This window comes from Gobius niger (genome assembly GCF_951799975.1).
Source record: "Gobius niger genome assembly, contig: SCAFFOLD_31, whole genome shotgun sequence".
NCBI classification, from domain to species: Eukaryota; Metazoa; Chordata; class Actinopteri; order Gobiiformes; family Gobiidae; genus Gobius; species Gobius niger.
In genome coordinates, this window is record NW_027639303.1 from 195,708 (window position 1) to 221,267 (window position 25,560).

Sequence of the window (25,560 nt, forward strand, 5' to 3'; positions counted from 1 at the left end):
TTTATTAAGTTTTATTATTTAAGATTAACGATGAAAGTCATACTTTTGGTCTCGGTGAGTCTGAGCGCGGCCCGTGAAGTCTGTGGAGGAATAACTGTGGGGAATAAAAGTGTTAGCTCCAGAGGCTAACATGCTAACAGCCCTCCGTGTAAGTCAATGTGGGAGTTAGCATGTGTGGCCAAGCAGTTTCACCAGTTATTTCGGTAAAAAACCATGTAAAAAACAAACAAAACAAAAAACGCTCTTATGATGTCATGGTTATGGAGACGCACGCGCTCAGGATACTGTAATAATGTCACGATTACGTAACAATGATGACACTTGTATTGGTTTATTATTTATGTTTGAAGAAAGTACCGGAATAACCGCGTTAGCTCCAGATGCTAACATGCTAACAGCCCTCCGTGTAAGTCAATGGGGAGTTAGCATGTGTGGCTAACCAGAGTTATTTCAGTGAAACACTCATATAACGTGACGGTTAGTGTTGGGTCAGGAAAGTGTAATAATGCCACGAATGACGTAATAATGATAATAATCGTGTTATTTTATATTTGTGTTTCAGGGATTCTGCTCAGGCGGTGTTTGGGCTTCAGTGAGGACCCCGGCTCCGGCTGATGACACTCGTGTTCAGACCGAACTCTGACCAAACACCGCGTTTAACGGGATATATGTGATTCACCGGGACACACCGGGACACACCGGGACGCACCGGGACACGGGACATGGCGGAGGTCAAAGTGAAGAAGGAGAAGGACGTGTACGAGCCCGCGGAGGTGGAGAAGCGGTGAGGCTCACTAAAGCGTGCTTAACCTCTTAACCCCCGCGTTAACCGAGTGCGTTTTCTCTATTTCAGCTTTACCCAAATCTAAAAGTTTACCTACACAACTCATATAAGCTCTTCCTCGTTATGACTCACGTTTTCGTCCTTTTTGGTTGTGTTTTCAGCACGTGTTTGTGTTTTGGTGTAATTCTTTAACATTTTTGTGGCTTGATAACACAAACAAAACAAACGTGACAAAAGTCTGACAAAAGTGTGTCTTTTTAAAAAAAGCACGTAATAGTAATCTTTGATCAGCTTTGTAGGTCTTAGCTTTCAAATGAGCTCCAGTTGCAAAGCTTTTAGGTTTGGATAAAGCAAAGCGTGCCCTGATGTGGATCTGTCGCTACAGTAATAATAATGTTCTGTAATGTGTTAGGACTCTCTCCTGAACAATGCTTTTTTTTATACCCATGTTATTTTAAAGGATCTGTATCTGCTATTTTAGCCATTCCAAAGTGAAGTATAGACATGTATATGATATATTGTACCTCTAACACTATGCAGCACTCATGTTTGTGATAAATATATCATAACTCTATCATCGCTCTATCATAGCTCTATCATAACTCTATCATAACTCTATCATAACTCTATCATAACTCTATCATAGCTCTATCATAGCTCTATCATAGCTCTATCATAGCTCTATCATAGCTCTATCATAACTCTATCATAGCTCTATCATAACTCTATCATAACTCTATCATAACTCTATCATAACTCTATCATAGCTCTATCATAACTCTATCATAACTCTATCATAGCTCTATCATAGCTCTATCATAGCTCTATCATAGCTCTATCATAACTCTATCATAGCTCTATCATAGCTCTATCATAGCTCTATCATAACACTATCATAGCTCTATCATAGCTCTATCATAGCTCTATCATAACACTATCATAGCTCTATCATAGCTCTATCATAGCTCTATCATAACACTATCATAGCTCTATCATAGCTCTATCATCGCTCTATCATAACTCTATCATAGCTCTATCATAACTCTATCATAGCTCTATCATAGCTCTATCATCGCTCTATCATAACTCTATCATAACTCTATCATAGCTCTATCATAACTCTATCATAGCTCTATCATAGCTCTATCATAACTCTATCATCGCTCTATCATAGCTCTATCATAGCTCTATCATAGCTCTATCATAGCTCTATCATAACTCTATCATAACACTATCATAGCTCTATCTTAGCTCTATCATAACTCTATCATAGCTCTATCATAGCTCTATCATCGCTCTATCATAACTCTATCATAGCTCTATCATAGCTCTATCATAACTCTATCATAGCTCTATCATAACTCTATCATAACTCTATCATAACACTATCATAGCTCTATCATAGCTCTATCATTGCTCTATCATAGCTCTATCATAACTCTATCATAACTCTATCATAACACTATCATAGCTCTATCATAGCTCTATCATAGCTCTATCATAGCTCTATCATCGCTCTATCATAACTCTATCATAACACTATCATAGCTCTATCATAGCTCTATCATAGCTCTATCATCGCTCTATCATAACTCTATCATAGCTCTATCATAACTCTATCATAACTCTATCATCGCTCTATCATAACTCTATCATAACTCTATCATAACTCTATCATAACTCTATCATAGCTCTATCATAGCTCTATCATAGCTCTATCATAGCTCTATCATCGCTCTATCATAACTCTATCATAACTCTATCATAGCTCTATCATAACTCTATCATCGCTCTATCATAACTCTATCATAACTCTATCATAACTCTATCATAACACTATCATAGCTCTATCATAGCTCTATCATAGCTCTATCATAGCTCTATCATCGCTCTATCATAGCTCTATCATAGCTCTATCATAGCTCTATCATAGCTCTATCATAGCTCTATCATAGCTCTATCATAACTCTATCATAACTCTATCATAGCTCTATCATAGCTCTATCATAGCTCTATCATAGCTCTATCATAACTCTATCATAACTCTATCATAGCTCTATCATAACTCTATTATAGCTCTATCATAACTCTATCATAGCTCTATCATAACTCTATCATAACTCTATCATAGCTCTATCATAACTCTATCATAGCTCTATCATAGCTCTATCATAACTCTATCATAACTCTATCATAGCTCTATCATAACTCTATCATAACTCTATCATAGCTCTATCATAGCTCTATCATAGCTCTATCATAGCTCTATCATAACTCTATCATAACTCTATCATAGCTCTATCATAACTCTATTATAGCTCTATCATAACTCTATCATAGCTCTATCATAACTCTATCATAACTCTATCATAGCTCTATCATAACTCTATCATAGCTCTATCATAGCTCTATCATAACTCTATCATAACTCTATCATAGCTCTATCATAACTCTATCATAGCTCTATCATAACTCTATCATAGCTCTATCATCGCTCTATCATAACTCTATCATAACTCTATCATAACTCTATCATAGCTCTATCATAACTCTATCATAACTCTATCATAACTCTATCATAACTCTATCATGACTCTATCATAGCTCTATCATAACTCTATCATAGCTCTATCATAACTCTATCACAGCTCTATCATAGCTCTATCATAGCTCTATCATAACTCTATCATAACTCTATCATAGCTCTATCATAGCTCTATCATAGCTCTATCATAGCTCTATCATAACTCTATCATAGCTCTATCATAGCTCTATCATAGCTCTATCATAGCTCTATCATAACTCTATCATAACTCTATCATAGCTCTATCATAGCTCTATCATAGCTCTATCATAACTCTATCATAGCTCTATCATAGCTCTATCATAGCTCTATCATAACTCTATCATAGCTCTATCATAGCTCTATCATAACTCTATCATAACTCTATCATAGCTCTATCATAACTCTATCATAGCTCTATCATAACTCTATCATAGCTCTATCATAACTCTATCATAGCTCTATCATAACTCTATCATAGCTCTATCATAACTCTATCATAGCTCTATCATAGCTCTATCATAACTCTATCATAGCTCTATCATAGCTCTATCATAACTCTATCATAGCTCTATCATAACTCTATCATAGCTCTATCATAGCTCTATCATAACTCTATCATAACTCTATCATAACTCTATCATAGCTCTATCATAACTCTATCATAGCTCTATCATAGCTCTATCATAGCTCTATCATAACTCTATCATAACTCTATCATAACCCTATCATAGCTCTATCATATCTCTATCATAACTCTATCATAATTCTATCATAACTCTATCATAACTCTATCATAACTCTATCATAACTCTATCATAACTCTATCATAACTCTATCATAACTCTATCATAACTCTATCATAGCTCTATCATAACTCTATCATAGCTCTATCATAACTCTATCATAGCTCTATCATAGCTCTAATATATTACTGACGTGTTCTTACTGACGTGTTCTTACTGACGTGTTCTTACTGACGTGTTCTTACTAACGTGTTCTTACTGTGTGCAGGATAAAGGACCTGTGTGAGCAGTTTCCTCATGGCATCACGGACCATGTGATCCAGAACGACATGCCGCACCTGGAGCCACAGCAGAGGGCGGCGGCCATCAACAAACTGCTGTCTGTGGTACGACACGTGTAATAACAACCTGTCTGTGGTACGACACGTGTTATAACAACCTGTCTGTGGTACGACACGTGTAATAACAACCTGTCTGTGGTACGACACGTGTAATAACAACCTGTCTGTGGTACGACACGTGTAATAACAACCTGTCTGTGGTACGACACGTGTTAGAACAACCTGTCTGTGGTACGACACGTGTAATAACAACCTGTCTGTGGTACGACACGTGTAATAACAACCTGTCTGTGGTACGACACGTGTAATAACAACCTGTCTGTGGTACGACACGTGTAATAACAACCTGTCTGTGGTACGACACGTGTAATAACAACCTGTCTGTGGTACGACACGTGTAATAACAACCTGTCTGTGGTACGACACGTGTAATAACAACCTGTCTGTGGTACGACACGTGTTAGAACAACCTGTCTGTGGTACGACACGTGTAATAACAACCTGTCTGTGGTACGACACGTGTAATAACAACCTGTCTGTGGTACGACACGTGTTAGAACAACCTGTCTGTGGTACGACACGTGTAATAACGACCTGTCTGTGGTACGACACGTGTAATAACAACCTGTCTGTGGTACGACACGTGTAATAACAACCTGTCTGTGGTACGACACGTGTTAGAACTGTCTGTGGTACGACACGTGTTAGAACAAACTGTCTGTGGTACGACACGTGTTAGAACAACCTGTCTGTGGTACGACACGTGTAATAACGACCTGTCTGTGGTACGACACGTGTAATAACAACCTGTCTGTGGTACGACACGTGTAATAACAACCTGTCTGTGGTACGACACGTGTTAGAACTGTCTGTGGTACGACACGTGTTAGAACAAACTGTCTGTGGTACGACACGTGTTAGAACAACCTGTCTGTGGTACGACTCGTGTTATAACAAACTGTCTGTGGTACGACACGAGAGCCTTTTCCAGCTACATTTCAGCTGCGAGCAGAGTTTAACCGCAGCACTTACGGAGTTTGGAGACGAACTTTCCAGCTCCTTTTCTCCGAGTCTGTTAGCTTCTCTTTCTCCGCTCTCCGCTGTCTCCTCCTCCTCGCGGCTGAGGTCCGTCTCCTTTTCTGATCAAATCCACAGAAATACGTCCCACATCTTCGTGTTGTCGACGTTTATCTCCATTTTGACAGAACTATCTCCAGGTTGAAGCTCGTAGTAGCAGCAGCTGCAGCAGCATGAACTGTGTTGTTGTGACAGTGATCACGTGACACTGTTGACCAATCAGGAGACGCGCACATGTTTCCCACACTCACAAACAGAGGCCTGTATTTTCTGATCTGGTAAAATGGCCCACATTACCCGTAAATAAACACTTGGGGACTCCTGCCACAGCTGTCCCATGTTCTTTAGCAGGTCATAGTTGCAGAAGAAGAGATTTAGTTTGTCACAAAGTTACTGCCTGTAAACAGTTCATCAGGACCTCTAATGTCGGCCGACAGTGCAACATTAATGTTTAACTGGATAAACAGTTAGTAAACACAAGTGCATCTTCTTGAACATGAATTATTTTCATCACATTATCACAGTAGAACGTTCTCAAGCAGTTTGTGATGCATTTTAGAAACTCGTTCTCAAAGACTTACTTTTAGTCATTATTTGGGCAGCACACATATTCTGAATGGCTTCGGCAGAATTCAAGCGAGCCAATCTAGATGAATCTAGATTAAAAAAATGAATCTATGCCCACGTCTAATTATGACAATCTGTCTGTGGTTCGACACGTGTTATAACAAACTGTCTGAGGTTCGACACGTTCAGTTCATAATGATTTCAGACATTTATAAGACAATAGAGATCAGACTTTATTAACTGGACAAATTCACTTGTTACACGTTTACTGAAACAACCCTTTGGTCCAATTCTCTTTCCTCCTTTTGCTGAAATCTTAAGACATGAACTCTGCTTCTGCTCGTTTAAACCCCGCTCTGACTCTGAGCTTTATCCAAACAAGTCCTTGAGCCTCTCGTAAAGCTCTCGCTCGTCCGGGTCGGTCGGCAGGTTGAACTCCTGTGTGGAGACCATCATGGTGTCGTCCGGAGCGACGCAGTACTGTCTGCTCAGCTCCTCCTCGTCCAGCTGTGTCCCCGGGCTTTTACCCAGACAGGCCGCCAGGTGGAGCCGCGCCTTCAGGCCGGAGAACTTCAGGACCAGGGAGAGCGCCAGGGTGACCACGGAGAAGGGAACGGACCCGCCTGAAACCAGAGAGAACACGGCTTCAAACAGAACTTCAGGACCAGGGAGAGGGGAACGGACACGCCTGAAACCAGAGAGAACACGGCTTTAATCAGAACTTCAGGACCAGGGAGAGGGGAACGGACACGCCTGAAACCACAGAGAACACGGCTTTAAACAGAACTTCAGGACCAGGGAGAGCGCCAGGGTGACCACGGAGAGGGGAACGGACACGCCTGAAACCACAGAGAACACGGCTTCAAACAGAACTTCAGGACCAGGGAGAGCGCCAGGGTGACCAGGGAGAAGGGAACGGACACGCCTGAAACCAGAGAGAACACGGCTTTAACTTCAGGACACGCCTCAACGGACACGCCTGAAACCACAGAGAACACGGCTTTAATCAGAACTTCAGGACCAGGGAGAGGGGAACGGACACGCCTGAAACCACAGAGAACACGGCTTCAAACAGAACTTCAGGACCAGGGACAGAACTGTTTGTCCTCCTGGAGCAGTGCCCAGCCCGAGACGGGGAAGGACCTTTCAGGCGCTCACCTCTGGCTCTGGGCAGGAGGAACGGCAGCAGGACTCACCTCTGGCTCTGGGCAGGAGGAACGGCAGCAGGACTCACCTCTGGCTCTGGGCAGGAGGAACGGCAGCAGGACTCGGGCTCGGTCTGAGTGTTTGTTGTTTTCCCGCAGGAGTTTGAATTCGCTCCAGGCCTTGTCGTGCGGTGCGTTCAGGGGACTCAGGAAAATCTCAGGAATGGCCTCTGGAGGAATCACAAAGTCAGATCAGTCCCGTTATCGTGAAGATAAATGTAGAGTTTAGTCTGGTTAATGATGATCAGTAAAGTTCGTGACTCGCCTCCGCCCGGGCTCAGGTGGTTCCAGGTGCTGGAGGGCGGGGTCGGCTGGTGCTCGTGGTCAGTCCCGGCTGAAGAACAGCTGGAGGAACCGCAGACGAACTGACAGTGTCTCGGCTCGATGGTCCCTGAAACATGGGTGAGGGTTAGTAACTGACCCGTGGGTTAAGGTTAGTAACTGACCCGTGGGTGAGGGTTAGTAACTGACCCGTGGAGATGGGTTAAGGTTAGTAACTGACCTGTGGAGATGGGTTAAGGTTAGTAACTGACCTGTGGCGATGGGTTAAGGTTAGTAACTGACCTGTGGCGATGGGTTAAGGTTAGTAACTGACCTGTGGGTTAAGGTTAGTAACTGACCTGTGGCGATGGGTTAAGGTTAGTAACTGACCTGTGGCGATGGTTAAGGTTAGTAACTGACCTGTGGAGATGGGTTAAGGTTAGTAACTGACCTGAGGCGATGGGTTAGGGTTAGTAACTGACCTGTGGCGATGGTTAAGGTTAGTAACTGACCTGTGGGGATGGGTTAAGGTTAGTAACTGACCTGTGGCGATGGGTTAAGGTTAGTAACTGACCTGTGGAGATGGGTTAAGGTTAGTAACTGACCTGTGGAGATGGGTTAAGGTTAGTAACTGACCTGTGGCGATGGGTTAAGGTTAGTAACTGACATGTGGCGATGGTTAAGGTTAGTAACTGACCTGTGGGGATGGGTTAAGGTTAGTAACTGACATGTGGCGATGGTTAAGGTTAGTAACTGACATGTGGCGATGGTTAAGGTTAGTAACTGACCTGTGGGGATGGGTTAAGGTTAGTAACTGACCTGTGGCGATGGGTTAGGGTTAGTAACTGACCCGTGGGTTAAGGTTAGTAACTGACCCGTGGGTTAAGGTTAGTAACTGACCTGTGGCGATGGGTTAAGGTTAGTAACTGACATGTGGCGATGGTTAAGGTTAGTAACTGACCTGTGGCGATGGTTAAGGTTAGTAACTGACCTGTGGCGATGGGTTAAGGTTAGTAACTGACCTGTGGCGATGGGTTGAGGTTAGTAACTGACCTGTGGGGATGGTTAAGGTTAGTAACTGACCTGTGGCGATGGTTAAGGTTAGTAACTGACCTGTGGAGATGGGTTAGGGTTAGTAACTGACCTGAGGCGATGGGTTAAGGTTAGTAACTGACCTGTGGCGATGGGTTAAGGTTAGTAACTGACCTGTGGCGATGGTTAAGGTTAGTAACTGACCTGTGACGATGGGTTAGGGTTAGTAACTGACCTGAGGCGATGGGTTAAGGTTAGTAACTGACCTGTGGCGATGGGTTAAGGTTAGTAACTGACCTGTGGCGATGGTTAAGGTTAGTAACTGACCTGTGACGATGGGTTAGGGTTAGTAACTGACCTGAGGCGATGGGTTAAGGTTAGTAACTGACCTGTGGCGATGGGTTAAGGTTAGTAACTGACCTGTGGCGATGGTTAAGGTTAGTAACTGACCTGTGGAGATGGGTTAAGGTTAGTAACTGACCCGTGGAGATGGGTTAAGGTTAGTAACTGACCTGTGGCGATGGGTTAAGGTTAGTAACTGACCTGTGGAGATGGGTTAAGGTTAGTAACTGACATGTGGCGATGGTTAAGGTTAGTAACTGACCTGTGGGGATGGGTTAAGGTTAGTAACTGACATGTGGCGATGGTTAAGGTTAGTAACTGACCTGTGGAGATGGGTTAAGGTTAGTAACTGACATGTGGCGATGGTTAAGGTTAGTAACTGACCCGTGGAGATGGGTTAAGGTTAGTAACTGACCTGTGGCGATGGGTTAAGGTTAGTAACTGACATGTGGCGATGGGTTAAGGTTAGTAACTGACCCGTGGAGATGGGTTAAGGTTAGTAACTGACCTGTGGTGATGGGTTAAGGTTAGTAACTGACCCGTGGAGATGGGTTAAGGTTAGTAACTGACCTGTGGGGATAGGTTAAGGTTAGTAACTGACCTGTGGGGATGGGTTAAGGTTAGTAACTGACCTGTGGGGATGGGTTAAGGTTAGTAACTGACCTGTGGTGATGGGTTAAGGTTAGTAACTGACCTGAGGCGATGGGTTAAGGTTAGTAACTGACCTGTGGCGATGGGTTAAGGTTAGTAACTGACCTGTGGAGATGGGTTAAGGTTAGTAACTGACCTGAGGAGATGGGTTAGGGTTGGTAACTGACCCGTGGCGATGGGTTAAGGTTAGTAACTGACCTGTGGCGATGGGTTAAGGTTAGTAACTGACCTGAGGAGATGGGTTAAGGTTAGTAACTGACCTGTGGAGATGGGTTAAGGTTAGTAACTGACCTGTGGAGATGGGTTAAGGTTAGTAACTGACCTGTGGCGATGGGTTAGGGTTAGTAACTGACCCGTGGAGATGGGTTAGGGTTAGTAACTGACCCGTGGAGATGGGTTAGGGTTAGTAACTGACCCGTGGCGATGGGTTAAGGTTAGTAACTGACCCGTGGAGATGGGTTAGGGTTAGTAACTGACCCGTGGCGATGGGTTAAGGTTAGTAACTGACCCGTGGAGATGGGTTAGGGTTAGTAACTGACCCGTGGAGATGGGTTAGGGTTAGTAACTGACCCGTGGAGATGGGTTAGGGTTAGTAACTGACCCGTGGCGATGGGTTAAGGTTAGTAACTGACCCGTGGAGATGGGTTAGGGTTAGTAACTGACCCGTGGCGATGGGTTAAGGTTAGTAACTGACCCGTGGAGATGGGTTAGGGTTAGTAACTGACCCGTGGAGATGGGTTAGGGTTAGTAACTGACCCGTGGAGATGGGTTAGGGTTAGTAACTGACCCGTGGCGATGGGTTAAGGTTAGTAACTGACCTGTGGCGATGGGTTAAGGTTAGTAACTGACCCGTGGCGATGGGTTAGGGTTAGTAACTGACCTGTGGCGATGCCATACGCCGCCGTGGCGTTGATGGTGCAGTTCCACGGCTGATACAGAACCACGTCCAGCAGTGAGGGCAGGGGGAGGAGCATGCTTGACGGCATCAGGTTTCCACTGATTCTCCCGTGAGCCACGAAGATCAGGTCGATCTCTCTGCTCCCAAAGCCCCGCCTCCTGCGGCGCTCGCGTTCAAGCTGAGTCTTCATCATCTGGAACAGGTCGACCAATCCCAGGAAGGCGTCGGTGTTGCCCTCCTCCTGAAGCCACGCCCTCAGGTACTCGTCTCGGACCATTCTCTGAGCGCGCTGCAGCAGGCGGGCGTGGCCTCGGGTACGCCAGCGTGTCTGTGGGGGCGGGGCCTGCGCTGCGAATTGGGCTCGCTTTCTGCCCGGCTCCTCCTTCTCTCTGCCCGGCTCCTTCTCTCTGCCCGGCTCCTCCTTCTCTCTGCCCGGCCCCTCCTTCTCTCTGCGTGGCTCCTCCTTCTCTCTGCGTGGCTCCTCCTTCTCTCTGCCCGGCTCCTCCTTCTCTCTGCGTGGCTCCTCCTTCTCTCTGCGTGGCTCCTCCTTCTCTCTGCCCGGCTCCTCCTTCTCTCTGCCCGGCCCCTCCTTCTCTCTGCCCGGCCCCTCCTTCTCTCTGCCCGGCTCCTCCTTCTCTCTGCCCGGCTCCTCCTCTGGGCAGCGCCCCCTGCAGTGCTCCTGGGCGTACTGCAGCAGTTTGGTCCTCTGGCAGACGCAGCCCGGGTCCGCGATGCACTCCTCCACGTCCTTCAGCTCCACAAACGCCTCACTGCCTCAGAAACGACGGGAAACAAAAACGCTCCGCCACTTTAACAAGCGCTGAAGAAGCAGAACTGACCTGATGCACCGGAAGGCGCCTCGCAGCTCCTCCACCACTTTCATCATCCGCTCTGCCACGCTGCGCAGGGATTGGCTGAGCTCCGTCACATGGTCACGCTGCAGCTGCTCCTCCCACCTCCTCAAGGCGCCGGCTCCGCCCTGAGACACGACACCACGTTTAAACTCCTGAACTCCGAACAGGCCCCTGGTTCCACTCCTGGTTCAATACCAGTGCTTTACCGATACTTGTTTTACCCTGAACGATCCTCTTTCCAATACCTATTCTAAAACATAGATGTTGTCTGGAGCCCGAACACAGGACAATAAAAGATCACTTCTTTTTAATTTCCTCTAATCCTGGACCTGGATGACCTCTTTGACTGATGTAGTTGATCTGATCCTGGAGGAATGTACTGGAGTGTCTGGGTGACTTACCCGGCTCACGGCGCTGTCCTCTTGGCTCGTTTGGACGTGCGGCTCCGCTCCGAGGCTGAAGAAGTCCAGGATCTGCAGCAGGTTCTTGGTGAGGGTTCGGTCGATGCGAGGAGCCGACTCGTCCGTGCTGATCAACGCCCTGAAGTTCAGCTCGTCCTCACTGAAGCCTCCGCGTTTCCCCAGAGTCTGCAGCAGCTGCTCCAGCACCGAGGAGCCTTTCAGGTCTTCTGACGCGCTCTGCTGCTGATGGAACAGCTGCAGGATGTCGCTGCAGATGCGTGTGGCCGTCTGCTCGTGCCGTTTAGCCTCGCTGAGGGCGGGGCTGGACTCCAGAAGCTCCGCCTTCTCTCTGTCAGGGGAAACGGGATCAGACTAAAGGCTCTTTCACCGAGATCTGGAGCGGCTGAAGTATCACCTGCTGTGGGCGTCGCTCGCGGACCTCAGCTCCGCCGCGGCGAGGCTCAGGGCGTCGGCACACTCCGCTCTGTGGCCCATCCAGAAGAAGATCAGATCCAGCAGCCGCTCCGCCATCTGCAGGGGAAGAAATGTTATTGGTCTGAACTGAAGCGTCTGTAGAATCCACAGAGTCTGATGGAGTCACTGCAGATCTCTGACCGTGGATCGTCTTTCCTTTATCTTCTAACGTCACCGTAGAAACAGCTGCATCAGAGGTTTCACATCTTTACAAAGAACCTCAACAAGGGCTGGTCCCACAACATCTGAACAAGAAGGACCAAAGAGAGTAGAGGAGCTGAGCAGCTCTTTCAGTGGCAGACCGAACACTCGATCTGTGGACTTTCCCCAGTGCGTTTTAAAGCGTTTCCCTCCTGGTCTACGACGCCTCGATTTACTTCCTAATGGTTTATTTTATTTCCTGGGTGTTTCTTAAAGTGAATTTCTCCACTGATCAGTAAAGGCTTCTCTTGTCACAGTCTCAGAAGAGAGCGTTTAATACCCCGGTCCAGACGACTGTACAGACTTAAGAGTGTTTCAGTGAACAGACGAGAAAACCTCCTGAAGGAAACCCTGTGTCTCCGTCAGAGGACGTGCTGAAACATCCCGAACTTCTCTTACTTTTTAAATAAGTGATGAAGATGTTTCACTCCAGCTCCTTTTCTGACTTTCACCTTTTGTACGACTTCATTTGTGCTTCAGATATGAACTCATAATGTTTCCATCCCAGAGGAGCCCAGGAAGTGACATCAGACATAACACATTTGGGGGTTTTATATACGTATATATCGCTAGGCAACCAGTCTGCACCATCGGCCCCTCCGACCACCAACCACTCACTCAGTCACTCACTAAGCGAAACTGAAACGTGTGACTTGACGAGCACATGGCGACTGCGCTGCATTTTCTTTTCTTTCACTTTGGAGCTCTGGTTTTTATTTAGTTTTGTATTCTGAGCCCAGGGCCACATTTTATTGTAAAGCAGCTTTGTCAATGTTTTACTGATATTACAAATACTGCCTGATAATGAACATTTAGGCAGTTTGATTTAAAACAGACTCACTAGTCATTTATATCGCGCTGAGCCGTGGAACCGTTACACTCCTACACTTTTTATATTTCTTCTTTCTGTCTGATGTCACTTCCAGGGCTCCGTAATACACACTTTCATCAGACTTTGAATTGTCCCACCTTCACATCAGTTACAGCAGTGGTCCCCGCACCCCTGGTTGGGAAACACTGAGTTACAGAGCCTAAAGCAGCATTTATTTCAGAGATATATTTCCGTCTTCATCCTTTCATACCAACTGTTATTGAATATTCCCTCCTCGACATGCACTCTACACAAACTAAGCCAGATTTAGGACCCAAAAAAATATAACCCAGTTTTTAAACATGGCCTCATATATATATCGCATCTCTTCTATTTTCATCAAAAACACAAAACTAAACCAGAGCAGCTTCAGGAAATACTCACTTCCTCCACGTCGTCTTCAAACCACAGCAGAACACTGAGCCTCTGCTTCAGCCTCCGGGAGAGCCCGCCCCCTCACTCTCTCTGGGCTCTGATTGGTGCAGTGTGTGCTGCTTCAGCCTCCGGGAGAGCCCGCCCCCTCACTCTCTCTGGGCTCTGATTGGTGCAGTGTGTGAACATGTGACTTCCCAGAAACAGCTGAAGGGTTTATCAGGTTTATCTCCCAGACTTTATGAGGGTCGTTCAAGATAAAACGTTCAAGGCTGTAAACCTTTAGATTTGGGTAAAGCTGAACTGGAGAAAATGCCCTCGGGGAAGGCGGGGGTTAAAGGGATATTTCAGGATTTTTGACATAGGGTTTGTAACCCTATGTCAAAAATCCTGAAATATCCCTTTAAGATGTCTGTGTAGGCTCTCAGTCGTACAGGAGTTATTATCGTTGCCATCAGATACTCCCCCATACACCAGCATTATTATCATAACCATATTATCGCAGTTACTCTCAGTAATGTAGTTACTCTCACTGATGTAGTTACTCTCAGCGATGTAGTTACTCTCAGCGATGTAGTTACTCTCACTGATGCAGTTACTCTCAGCGATGTAGTTACTCTCACTGATGCCCTCCCGGTCTGTGTTTTGTTTCAGGGGCAGCTGGAGCTCCTGAGGAACAGCTCTGGGCTTTTGTACCGACTGAAGGACTCGCAGGGCTCCAGGTGAGAGCTTTAGGGTTATTGTTAGCTTTAGCGGAATTGTTAGCTTTAGGATTATTTTTAGCTCTAGGGTTATTGTTAGCATTATTGTTAGATTTAGCATTAGCGTTGTTGTTAGCACTAGTGTTAATGGTAGCATTAGGGTTATTGATATTGTTAGCGTTATTGTTAGCTTTAAGGTTATTGTTAGCTTTAGGGTTATTGTTAGCTTTAGGGTTATTGTTAGCTTTAGCGGAATCGTTAGCTTTAGGGTTATTGTTAGCTTTAGGGTTATTGTTAGCTTTAGGGTTATTGTTAGCTTTAGCGGAATCGTTAGCTTTAGGGTTATTGTTAGCTTTAGGGTTATTGTTAGCTTTAGGGTTATTGTTGGCTTTAGGGTTATTGTTAGCTTTAGGGTTATTGTTAGCTCTAGGGTTATTGTTAGCTTTAGGGTTATTGTTAGCTTTAGGGTTATTGTTAGCTCTAGGGTTATTTTTAGCTTTAGGGTTATTGTTAGCTTTAGGGTTATTGTTAGCTCTAGGGTTATTGTTTACTTTAGGGTTATTGTTAGCTTTAGGGTTATTGTTAGCTTTAGCGGAATTGTTAGCTTAAGGGTTATTGTTAGCTTTAGGGTTATTGTTAGGGTTAGCGGAATTGTTAGCTTTAGGGTTATTGTTAGCTTTAGGGTTATTGTTAGCTCTAGGGTTATTGTTAGCTTTAGGGTTATTGTTAGCTTTAGGGTTATTGTTAGCTCTAGGGTTATTGTTAGCTTTAGGGTTATTGTTAGCTTTAGGGTTATTGTTAGCTCTAGGGTTATTTTTAGCTTAAGGGTTATTGTTAGCTTTAGGGTTATTGTTTACTTTAGGGTTATTGTTAGCTTTAGGGTTATTGTTAGCTTTAGCGGAATTGTTAGCTTAAGGGTTATTGTTAGCTTTAGGGTTATTGTTAGCTCTAGGGTTATTGTTAGCTTTAGGGTTATTGTTAGCTTTAGGGTTATTGTTAGCTTTAGAGTTATTGTTAGCTTTAGCGGAATTGTTAGCTTAAGGGTTATTGTTAGCTCTAGGGTTATTGTTAGCTCTAGGGTTATTGTTAGCTTTAGGGTTATTGTTAGCTTTAGGGTTATTGTTAGCTTTAGGGTTATTGTTAGCTTTAGAGTTAATGTTAGCTTTAGCGGAATTGTTAGCTTAAGGGTTATTGTTAGCTTTAGGGTTATTGTTAGCTCTAGGGTTATTGTTAGCTTTAGGGTTATTGTTAGCTTTAGGGTTATTGTTAGCTTTAGCGGAATTGTTAGCTTTAGGGTTATTGTTAGCTTTAGGGTTATTGTTAGCTTTAGGGTTATTGTTAGCTTTAGCGGAATCGTTAGCTTTAGGGTTATTGTTGGCTTTAGGGTTATTGTTGGCTTTAGGGTTATGGTTAGCTTTAGGGTTATGGTTAGCTTTAGGGTTATTGTTAGCTTTAGGGTTATTGTTAGCTTTAGGGTTATTGTTGGCTTTAGGGTTATTGTTAGCTCTAGGGTTATTGTTAGGGTTAGCGGAATTGTTAGCTTTAGGGTTATTGTTAGCTTTAGGGTTATTGTTAGCTCTAGGGTTATTGTTTACTTTAGGGTTATTGTTAGCTTTAGGGTTATTGTTAGCTTTAGCGGAATTGTTAGCTTAAGGGTTATTGTTAGCTTTAGGGTTATTGTTAGCTCTAGGGTTATTGTTAGCTTTAGGGTTATTGTTAGCTTTAGGGTTATTGTTAGCTTTAGAGTTATTGTTAGCTTTAGCGGAATTGTTAGCTTAAGGGTTATTGTTAGCTCTAGGGTTATTGTTAGCTCTAGGGTTATTGTTAGCTTTAGGGTTATTGTTAGCTTTAGGGTTATTGTTAGCTTCGGGGTTATTGTTAGCTTCGGGGTTATTGTTTGCTTTAGGGTTATTGTTAGCTTTAGGGTTATTTTTAGCTTTAGGGTTATTGTTAGCTTTAGGGTTATTGTTAGCTTTAGGGTTATTGTTAGCTTCGGGGTTATTGTTAGCTTCGGGGTTATTGTTTGCTTTAGGGTTATTGTTAGCTTTAGGGTTATTTTTAGCTTTAGGGTTATTGTTAGCTTTAGGGTTATTGTTAGCTTTAGGGTTATTGTTAGCTTTAGGGTTATTGTTAGCGTTAGGGTTATTGTAAGCTTTAGGGTTATTGTTAGCTTTAGGGTTATGGTTAGCTTTAGGGTTATTGTTAACTTTAGGGTTATTGATAGCTTTAGGGTTATTGTTAGCTTTAGGGTTATTGTTAGCTTTAATGTTATTGTTAACTTTAGGGTTATGGTTAGCTTTAGGGTTATGGTTAGCTTTAGGGTTATGGTTAGCTTTAGGGTTATGGTTAGCTTTAGGGTTATGGTTAGCTTTAGGGTTATTTTTAGCTTTAGGGTTATTGTTAACTTCAGGGTAATTGTTAGCTTTAGGGTTATTGTTAGCTTTAGGGTTATTTTAGCTTCAGGGTTATTGTTAGCTTTAGGGTTATTGTTAGCTTTAGGGTTATTGTTAGCTTTAGGGTTATTGTTAACTCTAGGGTTATTGTCAGCTTTAGGGTTATTGTTAGCTTTAGGGTTATTGTTAGCTTTAGGGTTAGTTTAGCTTTAGGGTTATTTTAGCTTTAGGGTTATTGTTAGCTTTAGGGTTATTGTTAGCTTTACGGTTGTTGTTAGCTTCAGGGTTATTGTTAGCTTCAGGGTTATTGTTAGCTTTAGGGTTATTGTTAGCTTCAGGGTTATTGTTAGCTTCAGGGTTATTGTTAGCTTTAGAGTTATTGTTAGCTTTACGGTTATTGTTAGCTTCAGGGTTATTGTTAGCTTTAGGGTTATTGTTAGCTTTAGGGTTATTGTTAACTCTAGGGTTATTGTTAGTTTCAGGGTTATTGTTAGCTTTAGGGTTATTGTTAGCTTTAGGGTTATTGTTAGCTTTACGGTTATTGTTAGCTTCAGGGTTATTGTTAGCTTTAGGGTTATTGTTAGCTTTAGGGTTATTGTTAGCTTTAGGGTTATTGTTAGCTTTACAGTTATTGTTAGCTTCAGGGTTATTGTTAGCTTTAGGGTTATTGTTAGCTTTAGGGTTATTGTTAGCTTTAGGGTTATTGTTAGCTTTAGGGTTATTGTTAACTTTAGGGTTATTGTTAGCTTTAGGGTTATTGTTAGCTTTAGGGTTATTTTAGCTTTAGGGTTATTGTTAGCTTTAGGGTTATTGTTAGCTTTACGGTTATTGTTAGCTTAAGGGTTATTGTTAGCTTCAGAGTTATTGTTAGCTTTAGGGTTATTGTTAGCTTTAGGGTTATTGTTAGCTTTATGGTTATTGTTAGCTTCAGGGTTATTGTTAGCTTTAGGGTTATTGTTAGCTTTAGGGTTATTGTTAGCTTTAGGGTTATTGTTAGCTTCAGGGTTATTGTTAGCTTCAGGGTTATTGTTAGCTTTAGGGTTATTGTTAGCTTCAGGGTTATTGTTAGCTTTAGGGTTATTGTTAGCTTCAGGGTTATTGTTAGCTTTAGGGTTATTGTTAGCTTTAGGGTTATTGTTAACTCTAGGGTTATTGTTAGCTTTAGGGTTATTGTTAGCTTTAATGTTATTGTTAGCTTTAGGGTTATGGTTAGCTTTAGAGTTATTGTTAGCTTTAGGGTTATGGTTAGCTTTAGAGTTATTGTTAGCTTTAGGGTTATTGTTAGCTTTAGGGTTATTGTTAGCTTTAATGTTATTGTTAGCTTTAGGGTTATGGTTAGCTTTAGAGTTATAGTTAACTTTAGGGTTATTGTTAGCTTTAGTTTTATTGTTAGCTTTAGGGTTATTGTTAGCTTTAGGGTTATTGTTAGCTTTAGGGTTATTGTTAGCTTTAGGGTTATTGTTAGGGTTAGGGTTATTGTTAGCTTCAATTTTTTTGTTAGCTTTAGGGTCTTTGTTTCCTTCAGCATTAGCGTTAATGTCAGTATTAGCATTTTTGTTATTTTAGCTTTAGGGTTATTGTTAGCTTTAGGGTTATTGTTAGCTTTACGGTTGTTGTTAGCTTCAGGGTTATTGTTAGCTTCAGGGTTATTGTTAGCTTTAGGGTTATTGTTAGCTTCAGGGTTATTGTTAGCTTCAGGGTTATTGTTAGCTTTAGAGTTATTGTTAGCTTTACGGTTATTGTTAGCTTCAGGGTTATTGTTAGCTTTAGGGTTATTGTTAGCTTTAGGGTTATTGTTAACTCTAGGGTTATTGTTAGTTTCAGGGTTATTGTTAGCTTTAGGGTTATTGTTAGCTTTAGGGTTATTGTTAGCTTTACGGTTATTGTTAGCTTCAGGGTTATTGTTAGCTTTAGGGTTATTGTTAGCTTTAGGGTTATTGTTAGCTTTAGGGTTATTGTTAGCTTTACAGTTATTGTTAGCTTCAGGGTTATTGTTAGCTTTAGGGTTATTGTTAGCTTTAGGGTTATTGTTAGCTTTAGGGTTATTGTTAGCTTTAGGGTTATTGTTAACTTTAGGGTTATTGTTAGCTTTAGGGTTATTGTTAGCTTTAGGGTTATTTTAGCTTTAGGGTTATTGTTAGCTTTAGGGTTATTGTTAGCTTTACGGTTATTGTTAGCTTAAGGGTTATTGTTAGCTTCAGAGTTATTGTTAGCTTTAGGGTTATTGTTAGCTTTAGGGTTATTGTTAGCTTTATGGTTATTGTTAGCTTCAGGGTTATTGTTAGCTTTAGGGTTATTGTTAGCTTTAGGGTTATTGTTAGCTTTAGGGTTATTGTTAGCTTCAGGGTTATTGTTAGCTTCAGGGTTATTGTTAGCTTTAGGGTTATTGTTAGCTTCAGGGTTATTGTTAGCTTTAGGGTTATTGTTAGCTTCAGGGTTATTGTTAGCTTTAGGGTTATTGTTAGCTTTAGGGTTATTGTTAACTCTAGGGTTATTGTTAGCTTTAGGGTTATTGTTAGCTTTAATGTTATTGTTAGCTTTAGGGTTATGGTTAGCTTTAGAGTTATTGTTAGCTTTAGGGTTATTGTTAGCTTTAGGGTTATTGTTAGCTTTAATGTTATTGTTAGCTTTAGGGTTATGGTTAGCTTTAGAGTTATAGTTAACTTTAGGGTTATTGTTAGCTTTAGTTTTATTGTTAGCTTTAGGGTTATTGTTAGCTTTAGGGTTATTGTTAGCTTTAGGGTTATTGTTAGCTTTAGGGTTATTGTTAGGGTTAGGGTTATTGTTAGCTTCAATTTTTTTGTTAGCTTTAGGGTCTTTGTTTCCTTCAGCATTAGCGTTAATGTCAGTATTAGCATTTTTGTTATTTTAGCTTTAGGGTTATTGTTAGCTTTAATGTTATTGTTAGTTTTAGGGTTATTGTTAGCTTTAGGGTTATTGTTAGCTTTAGGGTTAGTTTAGCTTTAGGGTTATTTTAGCTTTAGGGTTATTGTTAGCTTTAGGGTTATTGTTAGCTTTACGGTTGTTGTTAGCTTCAGGGTTATTGTTAGCTTCAGGGTTATTGTTAGCTTTAGGGTTATTGTTAGCTTCAGGGTTATTGTTAGCTTCAGGGTTATTGTTAGCTTTAGAGTTATTGTTAGCTTTACGGTTATTGTTAGCTTCAGGGTTATTGTTAGCTTTAGGGTTATTGTTAGCTTTAGGGTTATTGTTAACTCTAGGGTTATTGTTAGTTTCAGGGTTATTGTTAGCTTTAGGGTTATTGTTAGCTTTAGGGTTATTGTTAGCTTTACGGTTATTGTTAGCTTCAGGGTTATTGTTAGCTTTAGGGTTATTGTTAGCTTTAGGGTTATTGTTAGCTTTAAGGTTATTGTTAGCTTTACGGTTATTGTTAGCTTCAGGGTTATTGTTAGCTTTAGGGTTATTGTTAGCTTTAGGGTTATTGTTAGCTTTAGGGTTATTGTTAGCTTTAGGGTTATTGTTAACTTTAGGGTTATTGTTAGCTTTAGGGTTATTGTTAGCTTTAGGGTTTTTTTAGCTTTAGGGTTATTGTTAGCTTTAGGGTTATTGTTAGCTTTACGGTTATTGTTAGCTTAAGGGTTATTGTTAGCTTCAGAGTTATTGTTAGCTTTAGGGTTATTGTTAGCTTTAGGGTTATTGTTAGCTTTATGGTTATTGTTAGCTTCAGGGTTATTGTTAGCTTTAGGGTTATTGTTAGCTTTAGGGTTATTGTTAGCTTTAGGGTTATTGTTAGCTTCAGGGTTATTGTTAGCTTCAGGGTTATTGTTAGCTTTAGGGTTATTGTTAGCTTCAGGGTTATTGTTAGCTTTAGGGTTATTGTTAGCTTCAGGGTTATTGTTAGCTTTAGGGTTATTGTTAGCTTTAGGGTTATTGTTAGCTTTAGGGTTATTGTTAACTCTAGGGTTATTGTTAGCTTTAGGGTTATGGTTAGCTTTAGAGTTATTGTTAGCTTTAGGGTTATTGTTAGCTTTAGGGTTATTGTTAGCTTTAATGTTATTGTTAGCTTTAGGGTTATGGTTAGCTTTAGAGTTATAGTTAACTTTAGGGTTATTGTTAGCTTTAGTTTTATTGTTAGCTTTAGGGTTATTGTTAGCTTTAGGGTTATTGTTAGCTTTAGGGTTATTGTTAGCTTTAGGGTTATTGTTAGGGTTAGGGTTATTGTTAGCTTCAATTTTTTTGTTAGCTTTAGGGTCTTTGTTTCCTTCAGCATTAGCGTTAATGTCAGTATTAGCATTTTTGTTATTTTAGCTTTAGGGTTATTGTTAGCTTTAATGTTATTGTTAGTTTTAGGGTTATTGTTAGCTTTAGGGTTATTGTTAGCTTTAGGGTTAGTTTAGCTTTAGGGTTATTTTAGCTTTAGGGTTATTGTTAGCTTTAGGGTTATTGTTAGCTTTACGGTTGTTGTTAGCTTCAGGGTTATTGTTAGCTTCAGGGTTATTGTTAGCTTTAGGGTTATTGTTAGCTTCAGGGTTATTGTTAGCTTCAGGGTTATTGTTAGCTTTAGAGTTATTGTTAGCTTTACGGTTATTGTTAGCTTCAGGGTTATTGTTAGCTTTAGGGTTATTGTTAGCTTTAGGGTTATTGTTAACTCTAGGGTTATTGTTAGTTTCAGGGTTATTGTTAGCTTTAGGGTTATTGTTAGCTTTAGGGTTATTGTTAGCTTTACGGTTATTGTTAGCTTCAGGGTTATTGTTAGCTTTAGGGTTATTGTTAGCTTTAGGGTTATTGTTAGCTTTAAGGTTATTGTTAGCTTTACGGTTATTGTTAGCTTCAGGGTTATTGTTAGCTTTAGGGTTATTGTTAGCTTTAGGGTTATTGTTAGCTTTAGGGTTATTGTTAGCTTTAGGGTTATTGTTAACTTTAGGGTTATTGTTAGCTTTAGGGTTATTGTTAGCTTTAGGGTTTTTTTAGCTTTAGGGTTATTGTTAGCTTTAGGGTTATTGTTAGCTTTACGGTTATTGTTAGCTTAAGGGTTATTGTTAGCTTCAGAGTTATTGTTAGCTTTAGGGTTATTGTTAGCTTTAGGGTTATTGTTAGCTTTATGGTTATTGTTAGCTTCAGGGTTATTGTTAGCTTTAGGGTTATTGTTAGCTTTAGGGTTATTGTTAGCTTTAGGGTTATTGTTAGCTTCAGGGTTATTGTTAGCTTCAGGGTTATTGTTAGCTTTAGGGTTATTGTTAGCTTCAGGGTTATTGTTAGCTTTAGGGTTATTGTTAGCTTCAGGGTTATTGTTAGCTTTAGGGTTATTGTTAGCTTTAGGGTTATTGTTAGCTTTAGGGTTATTGTTAACTCTAGGGTTATTGTTAGCTTTAGGGTTATTGTTAGCTTTAATGTTATTGTTAGCTTTAGGGTTATGGTTAGCTTTAGAGTTATTGTTAGCTTTAGGGTTATGGTTAGCTTTAGAGTTATTGTTAGCTTTAGGGTTATTGTTAGCTTTAGGGTTATTGTTAGCTTTAATGTTATTGTTAGCTTTAGGGTTATGGTTAGCTTTAGAGTTATAGTTAACTTTAGGGTTATTGTTAGCTTTAGTTTTATTGTTAGCTTTAGGGTTATTGTTAGCTTTAGGGTTATTGTTAGCTTTAGGGTTATTGTTAGCTTTAGGGTTATTGTTAGGGTTAGGGTTATTGTTAGCTTCAATTTTTTTGTTAGCTTTAGGGTCTTTGTTTCCTTCAGCATTAGCGTTAATGTCAGTATTAGCATTTTTGTTATTTTAGCTTTAGGGTTATTGTTAGCTTTAATGTTATTGTTAGTTTTAGGGTAATTGTTAGCTTTAGAGTTGTTTTTAGCTTTAGGGTTATTGTTAGCTTTAGCGTTGGCGTTTTTATTAGAATTAGCTTTAGCGTTATTGTTTTTTTTCTCAGCATTCGTGTTATTTAGCGACTCGCCTGATCTAAAATGTTTGTCTTTCAGTAAAATGAAAGGTTCGGACAATCAGGAGAAACTGGTTTATCAGATCATCGAGGACGCGGGAAACAAAGGTCAGGCCTTTACCCCAGAACTCTGACCCCACTGTGACCTAGCCCTGACCTAACCCTAACTCTGACCCTGACCTGTCATAGGGATCTGGAGCAGAGACATCCGCTTTAAGAGTAACCTTCCTCTGACGGAGATCAACAAGATCCTGAAGAACCTGGAGAGCAAGAAGCTCATCAAAGCCGTCAAGTCTGTGGCCGTGAGTCTGTCTACTGTCAATACTGTACTAAAGGAGCTGTGAGTCTGTCTACTGTCTATACTGTACTAAAGGAGCTGTGAGTCTGTCTACTGTCTATACTGTACTAAAGGAGCTTTTAGTCTGTCTACTGTCTATACTGTACTAAAGGAGCTGTGAGTCTGTCTACTGTCTATACTGTACTAAAGGAGCTGTGAGTCTGTCTACTGTCTATACTGTACTAAAGGAGCTTTTAGTCTGTCTACTGTCAATACTGTACTAAAGGAGCTGTGAGTCTGTCTACTGTCTATACTGTACTAAAGGAGCTGTGAGTCTGTCTACTGTCTATACTGTACTAAAGGAGCTTTTAGTCTGTCTACTGTCTATACTGTACTAAAGGAGCTGTGAGTCTGTCTACTGTCTATACTGTACTAAAGGAGCTGTGAGTCTGTCTGTGTGTCTCTGTGTCCCCTCTTTGCCTGTATAACATGTATGTGTGTCTGTGTCCCCTCTTTGCCTGTATAACATGTCTGTGTGTGTCTCTGTGTCCCCTCTTTGCCTGTATAACATGTCTGTGTGTGTCTCTGTGTCCCCTCTTTGCCTGTATAACATGTCTCTGTGTGTCTCTGTGTCCCCTCTTTGCTTGTATAACATGTCTCTGTGTGTCTCTGTGTCCCCTCTTTGCCTGTATAACATTTATGTGTCTCTGTGTCCCCTCTTTGCCTGTATAACATGTCTCTGTGTGTCTCTGTGTCCCCTCTTTGCCTGTATAACATGTCTCTGTGTGTCTCTGTGTCCCCTCTTTGCCTGTATAACATTTATGTGTCTCTGTGTCCCCTCTTTGCCTGTATAACATGTCTCTGTGTGTCTCTGTGTCCCCTCTTTGCCTGTATAACATGTGTGTGTGTCTGTGTCCCCACGTGACCAGGCGTCCAAGAAGAAGGTGTACATGTTGTATAACGTCCAGCCCGACCGCTCGGTGACGGGAGGAGCCTGGTACAGCGACCAGGACTTCGAGTCCGAGTTTGTGGAGGTTCTCAACCAGCAGTGCTTCAAGTTCCTCCAGAGCAAGGTCTGTCAGCTCTCAGATCGCCTCCAGTACCTTGTTCATACTGTCAGCTCTCAGATCGCCTCCAGTACCTTGTTCATACTGTCAGCTCTCAGATCGCCTTCAGTACCTTGTTCATACTGTCAGCTCTCAGATCGCCTCCAGTAACCTCTCTCCTCAGGCTGAGGCGGCGCGTGACGGCAAACACAGCCCGATGGTGCAGAGAAACTCCTCCTTAGCCACGTCTCACGAAGTCTGGAAATACATCAGCGAACTGGGCATCAGCAAGGTCTGTGTGTAACCATGGAGACCGCCCGGAACACTGTACACAGATGTTTGTCCTGAACACTGTAGACACATGTTTGTCCTGTAGGTGGAGCTCTCCATGGAGGACATCGAGACCATCCTGAACACTCTGATCTACGACGGTAAAGCGGAGATGACGGTGATCGCGGCGAAGGAAGGCGCCGTGGGCAGCGTGGACGGACAGATGAAGCTGTACCGCGGGGTCAACGCCATCGCCACGGCAACCGGCCTGGTCAAGACGCCCTGCGGACTCTGCCCGGTAACGTTAATAAAGATCAGACTTATTGAAGTGTCTGGTTGTTAATAAAGATCAGACTTGTTTGATCCGTAGTGTCTCTGTAACGTCTCGGTTGTTAATAAAGATCTGAATTGAAGTGTTTGTCTCGGTTGTTAATAAAGTTCTGAATTGAAGCCTCTGCTCCTCAGGTGTTCGACGACTGCAGTGACGGGGGGGAGATCTCGCCGTCCTCCTGCGTTTACCTCAGCGAGTGGCTGGACTTCTGACGTTCACACTTTTCTTCTTCATGAGCTCATGTTTGTACAGACTTTAGTTCGACCCGACGGCGCCCCCTCTGGCTCCACACGGACCTGCAGGAGATCCTTTGTTTCCTTATGTTCTAACTTAAATAAACCCGTGTTTCTCTGACCTGAGACTTTATTTGTTTGTTTGTTTGGACTCGTGAATGTGACGACACAAACTCACTCTGTATCGGCCCATTGTACATGTTTTAGTGACAGTTTATTAGTCTACTGTAGTTTGTATCTGGCCACTAGAGGGCGCTGCATTACTGCTGCTGATTCTGACCTGAGATCCTGATAAGCATGAGCCTCTGCTGCCCCCTCCTGGTGGGACTCAGCGAGCGCAGGCAGAAAACGCTCCTCTCTCCTCCTGTAAGAAACCGAGGCTGCTTCCGAAACCCTCAGATTGCTAAGAGCTCTTACGCCAAACCGGATGTGCGTCAGCGTCCGCCATGACAAGTTGCTTCCGAATTGGTCTGTCAGTTAGGAAGTAGTTAGGAAAAGGAGCCTTGATGCTAACTATCATAGCCACTTTAGCATAGGGACCTCTGGTGCTAACTATCATAGCCACTTTAGCATAGGGACCTCTGGTGCTAACTATCATAGCCACTTTAGCATAGGGACCTCTGATGCTAACTATCATAGCCACTTTAGCATAGGGACCTCTGATGCTAACTATCATAGCCACTTTAGCATAGGGACCTCTGATGCTAACTATCATAGCCACTTTAGCATAGAGACCTCTGGTGCTAACTATCATAGCCACTTTAGCATAGTGACCTCTGAT

At 42.2% G+C, this 25,560-nt stretch overlaps 3 protein-coding genes across 6 annotated transcripts; 1 reads left to right on the forward strand and 2 right to left on the reverse strand.

Annotated features, from left to right (window-relative positions):
• The first annotated feature begins 32 nt into the window (after window positions 1-32).
• polr3f (polymerase (RNA) III (DNA directed) polypeptide F) lies at window positions 33-24,814 on the forward strand. Of its 4 annotated transcripts, none has more exons than XM_079583058.1 (10): window positions 33-148; window positions 563-784; window positions 4,362-4,479; window positions 14,295-14,362; window positions 22,663-22,730; window positions 22,812-22,924; window positions 23,829-23,972; window positions 24,130-24,237; window positions 24,322-24,513; window positions 24,681-24,814. In XM_079583058.1, the coding sequence occupies exons 2-10, from the start codon at window positions 723-725 to the stop codon at window positions 24,756-24,758; spliced, it is 951 nt and encodes a 316-aa protein (XP_079439184.1). In that variant the 5' UTR covers window positions 33-148; window positions 563-722; the 3' UTR covers window positions 24,759-24,814. The 4 variants fall into 4 exon arrangements, with proteins under 4 accessions (XP_079439184.1, XP_079439187.1, XP_079439185.1 ...); XM_079583061.1 differs by having other exon boundaries at window positions 38-54; XM_079583059.1 differs by having other exon boundaries at window positions 143-203.
• Window positions 6,407-10,810, reverse strand: LOC306982592 (uncharacterized protein). The gene is made up of 4 exons (XM_079583057.1): window positions 10,450-10,810; window positions 7,549-7,674; window positions 7,313-7,453; window positions 6,407-6,701 (listed from the first exon to the last, which is right to left on the reverse strand). The coding sequence occupies exons 1-4, from the start codon at window positions 10,742-10,744 to the stop codon at window positions 6,448-6,450; spliced, it is 816 nt and encodes a 271-aa protein (XP_079439183.1). The 5' UTR covers window positions 10,745-10,810; the 3' UTR covers window positions 6,407-6,447.
• Window positions 11,639-13,707, reverse strand: LOC306982594 (uncharacterized protein; the record flags this gene model as incomplete). Its single annotated transcript, XM_079583062.1, has 3 exons — window positions 13,653-13,707; window positions 12,138-12,253; window positions 11,639-12,071 (listed from the first exon to the last, which is right to left on the reverse strand). The coding sequence occupies exons 2-3, from the start codon at window positions 12,251-12,253 to the stop codon at window positions 11,639-11,641; spliced, it is 549 nt and encodes a 182-aa protein (XP_079439188.1). The 5' UTR covers window positions 13,653-13,707.
• Window positions 24,815-25,560: the final 746 nt, after the last annotated feature.

Coding starts and splice junctions, on each gene's coding strand:
- polr3f (XM_079583058.1), top strand. CDS start 723: ATGGCGGAGGTCAAAGTGAAGAAGGAGAAGGACGTGTACGAGCCCGCG. Junction 24,238..24,321: donor GCGAACTGGGCATCAGCAAG/GTCTGTGTGTAA, acceptor TTTGTCCTGTAG/GTGGAGCTCTCCATGGAGGA. Junction 24,514..24,680: donor CGCCCTGCGGACTCTGCCCG/GTAACGTTAATA, acceptor TCTGCTCCTCAG/GTGTTCGACGACTGCAGTGA.
- LOC306982592 (XM_079583057.1), bottom strand. CDS start 10,744: ATGGTCCGAGACGAGTACCTGAGGGCGTGGCTTCAGGAGGAGGGCAAC. Junction 7,675..10,449: donor GGCGTATGGCATCGCCACAG/GTCAGTTACTAA, acceptor CCCATGTTTCAG/GGACCATCGAGCCGAGACAC. Junction 7,454..7,548: donor CCACCTGAGCCCGGGCGGAG/GCGAGTCACGAA, acceptor TGATTCCTCCAG/AGGCCATTCCTGAGATTTTC.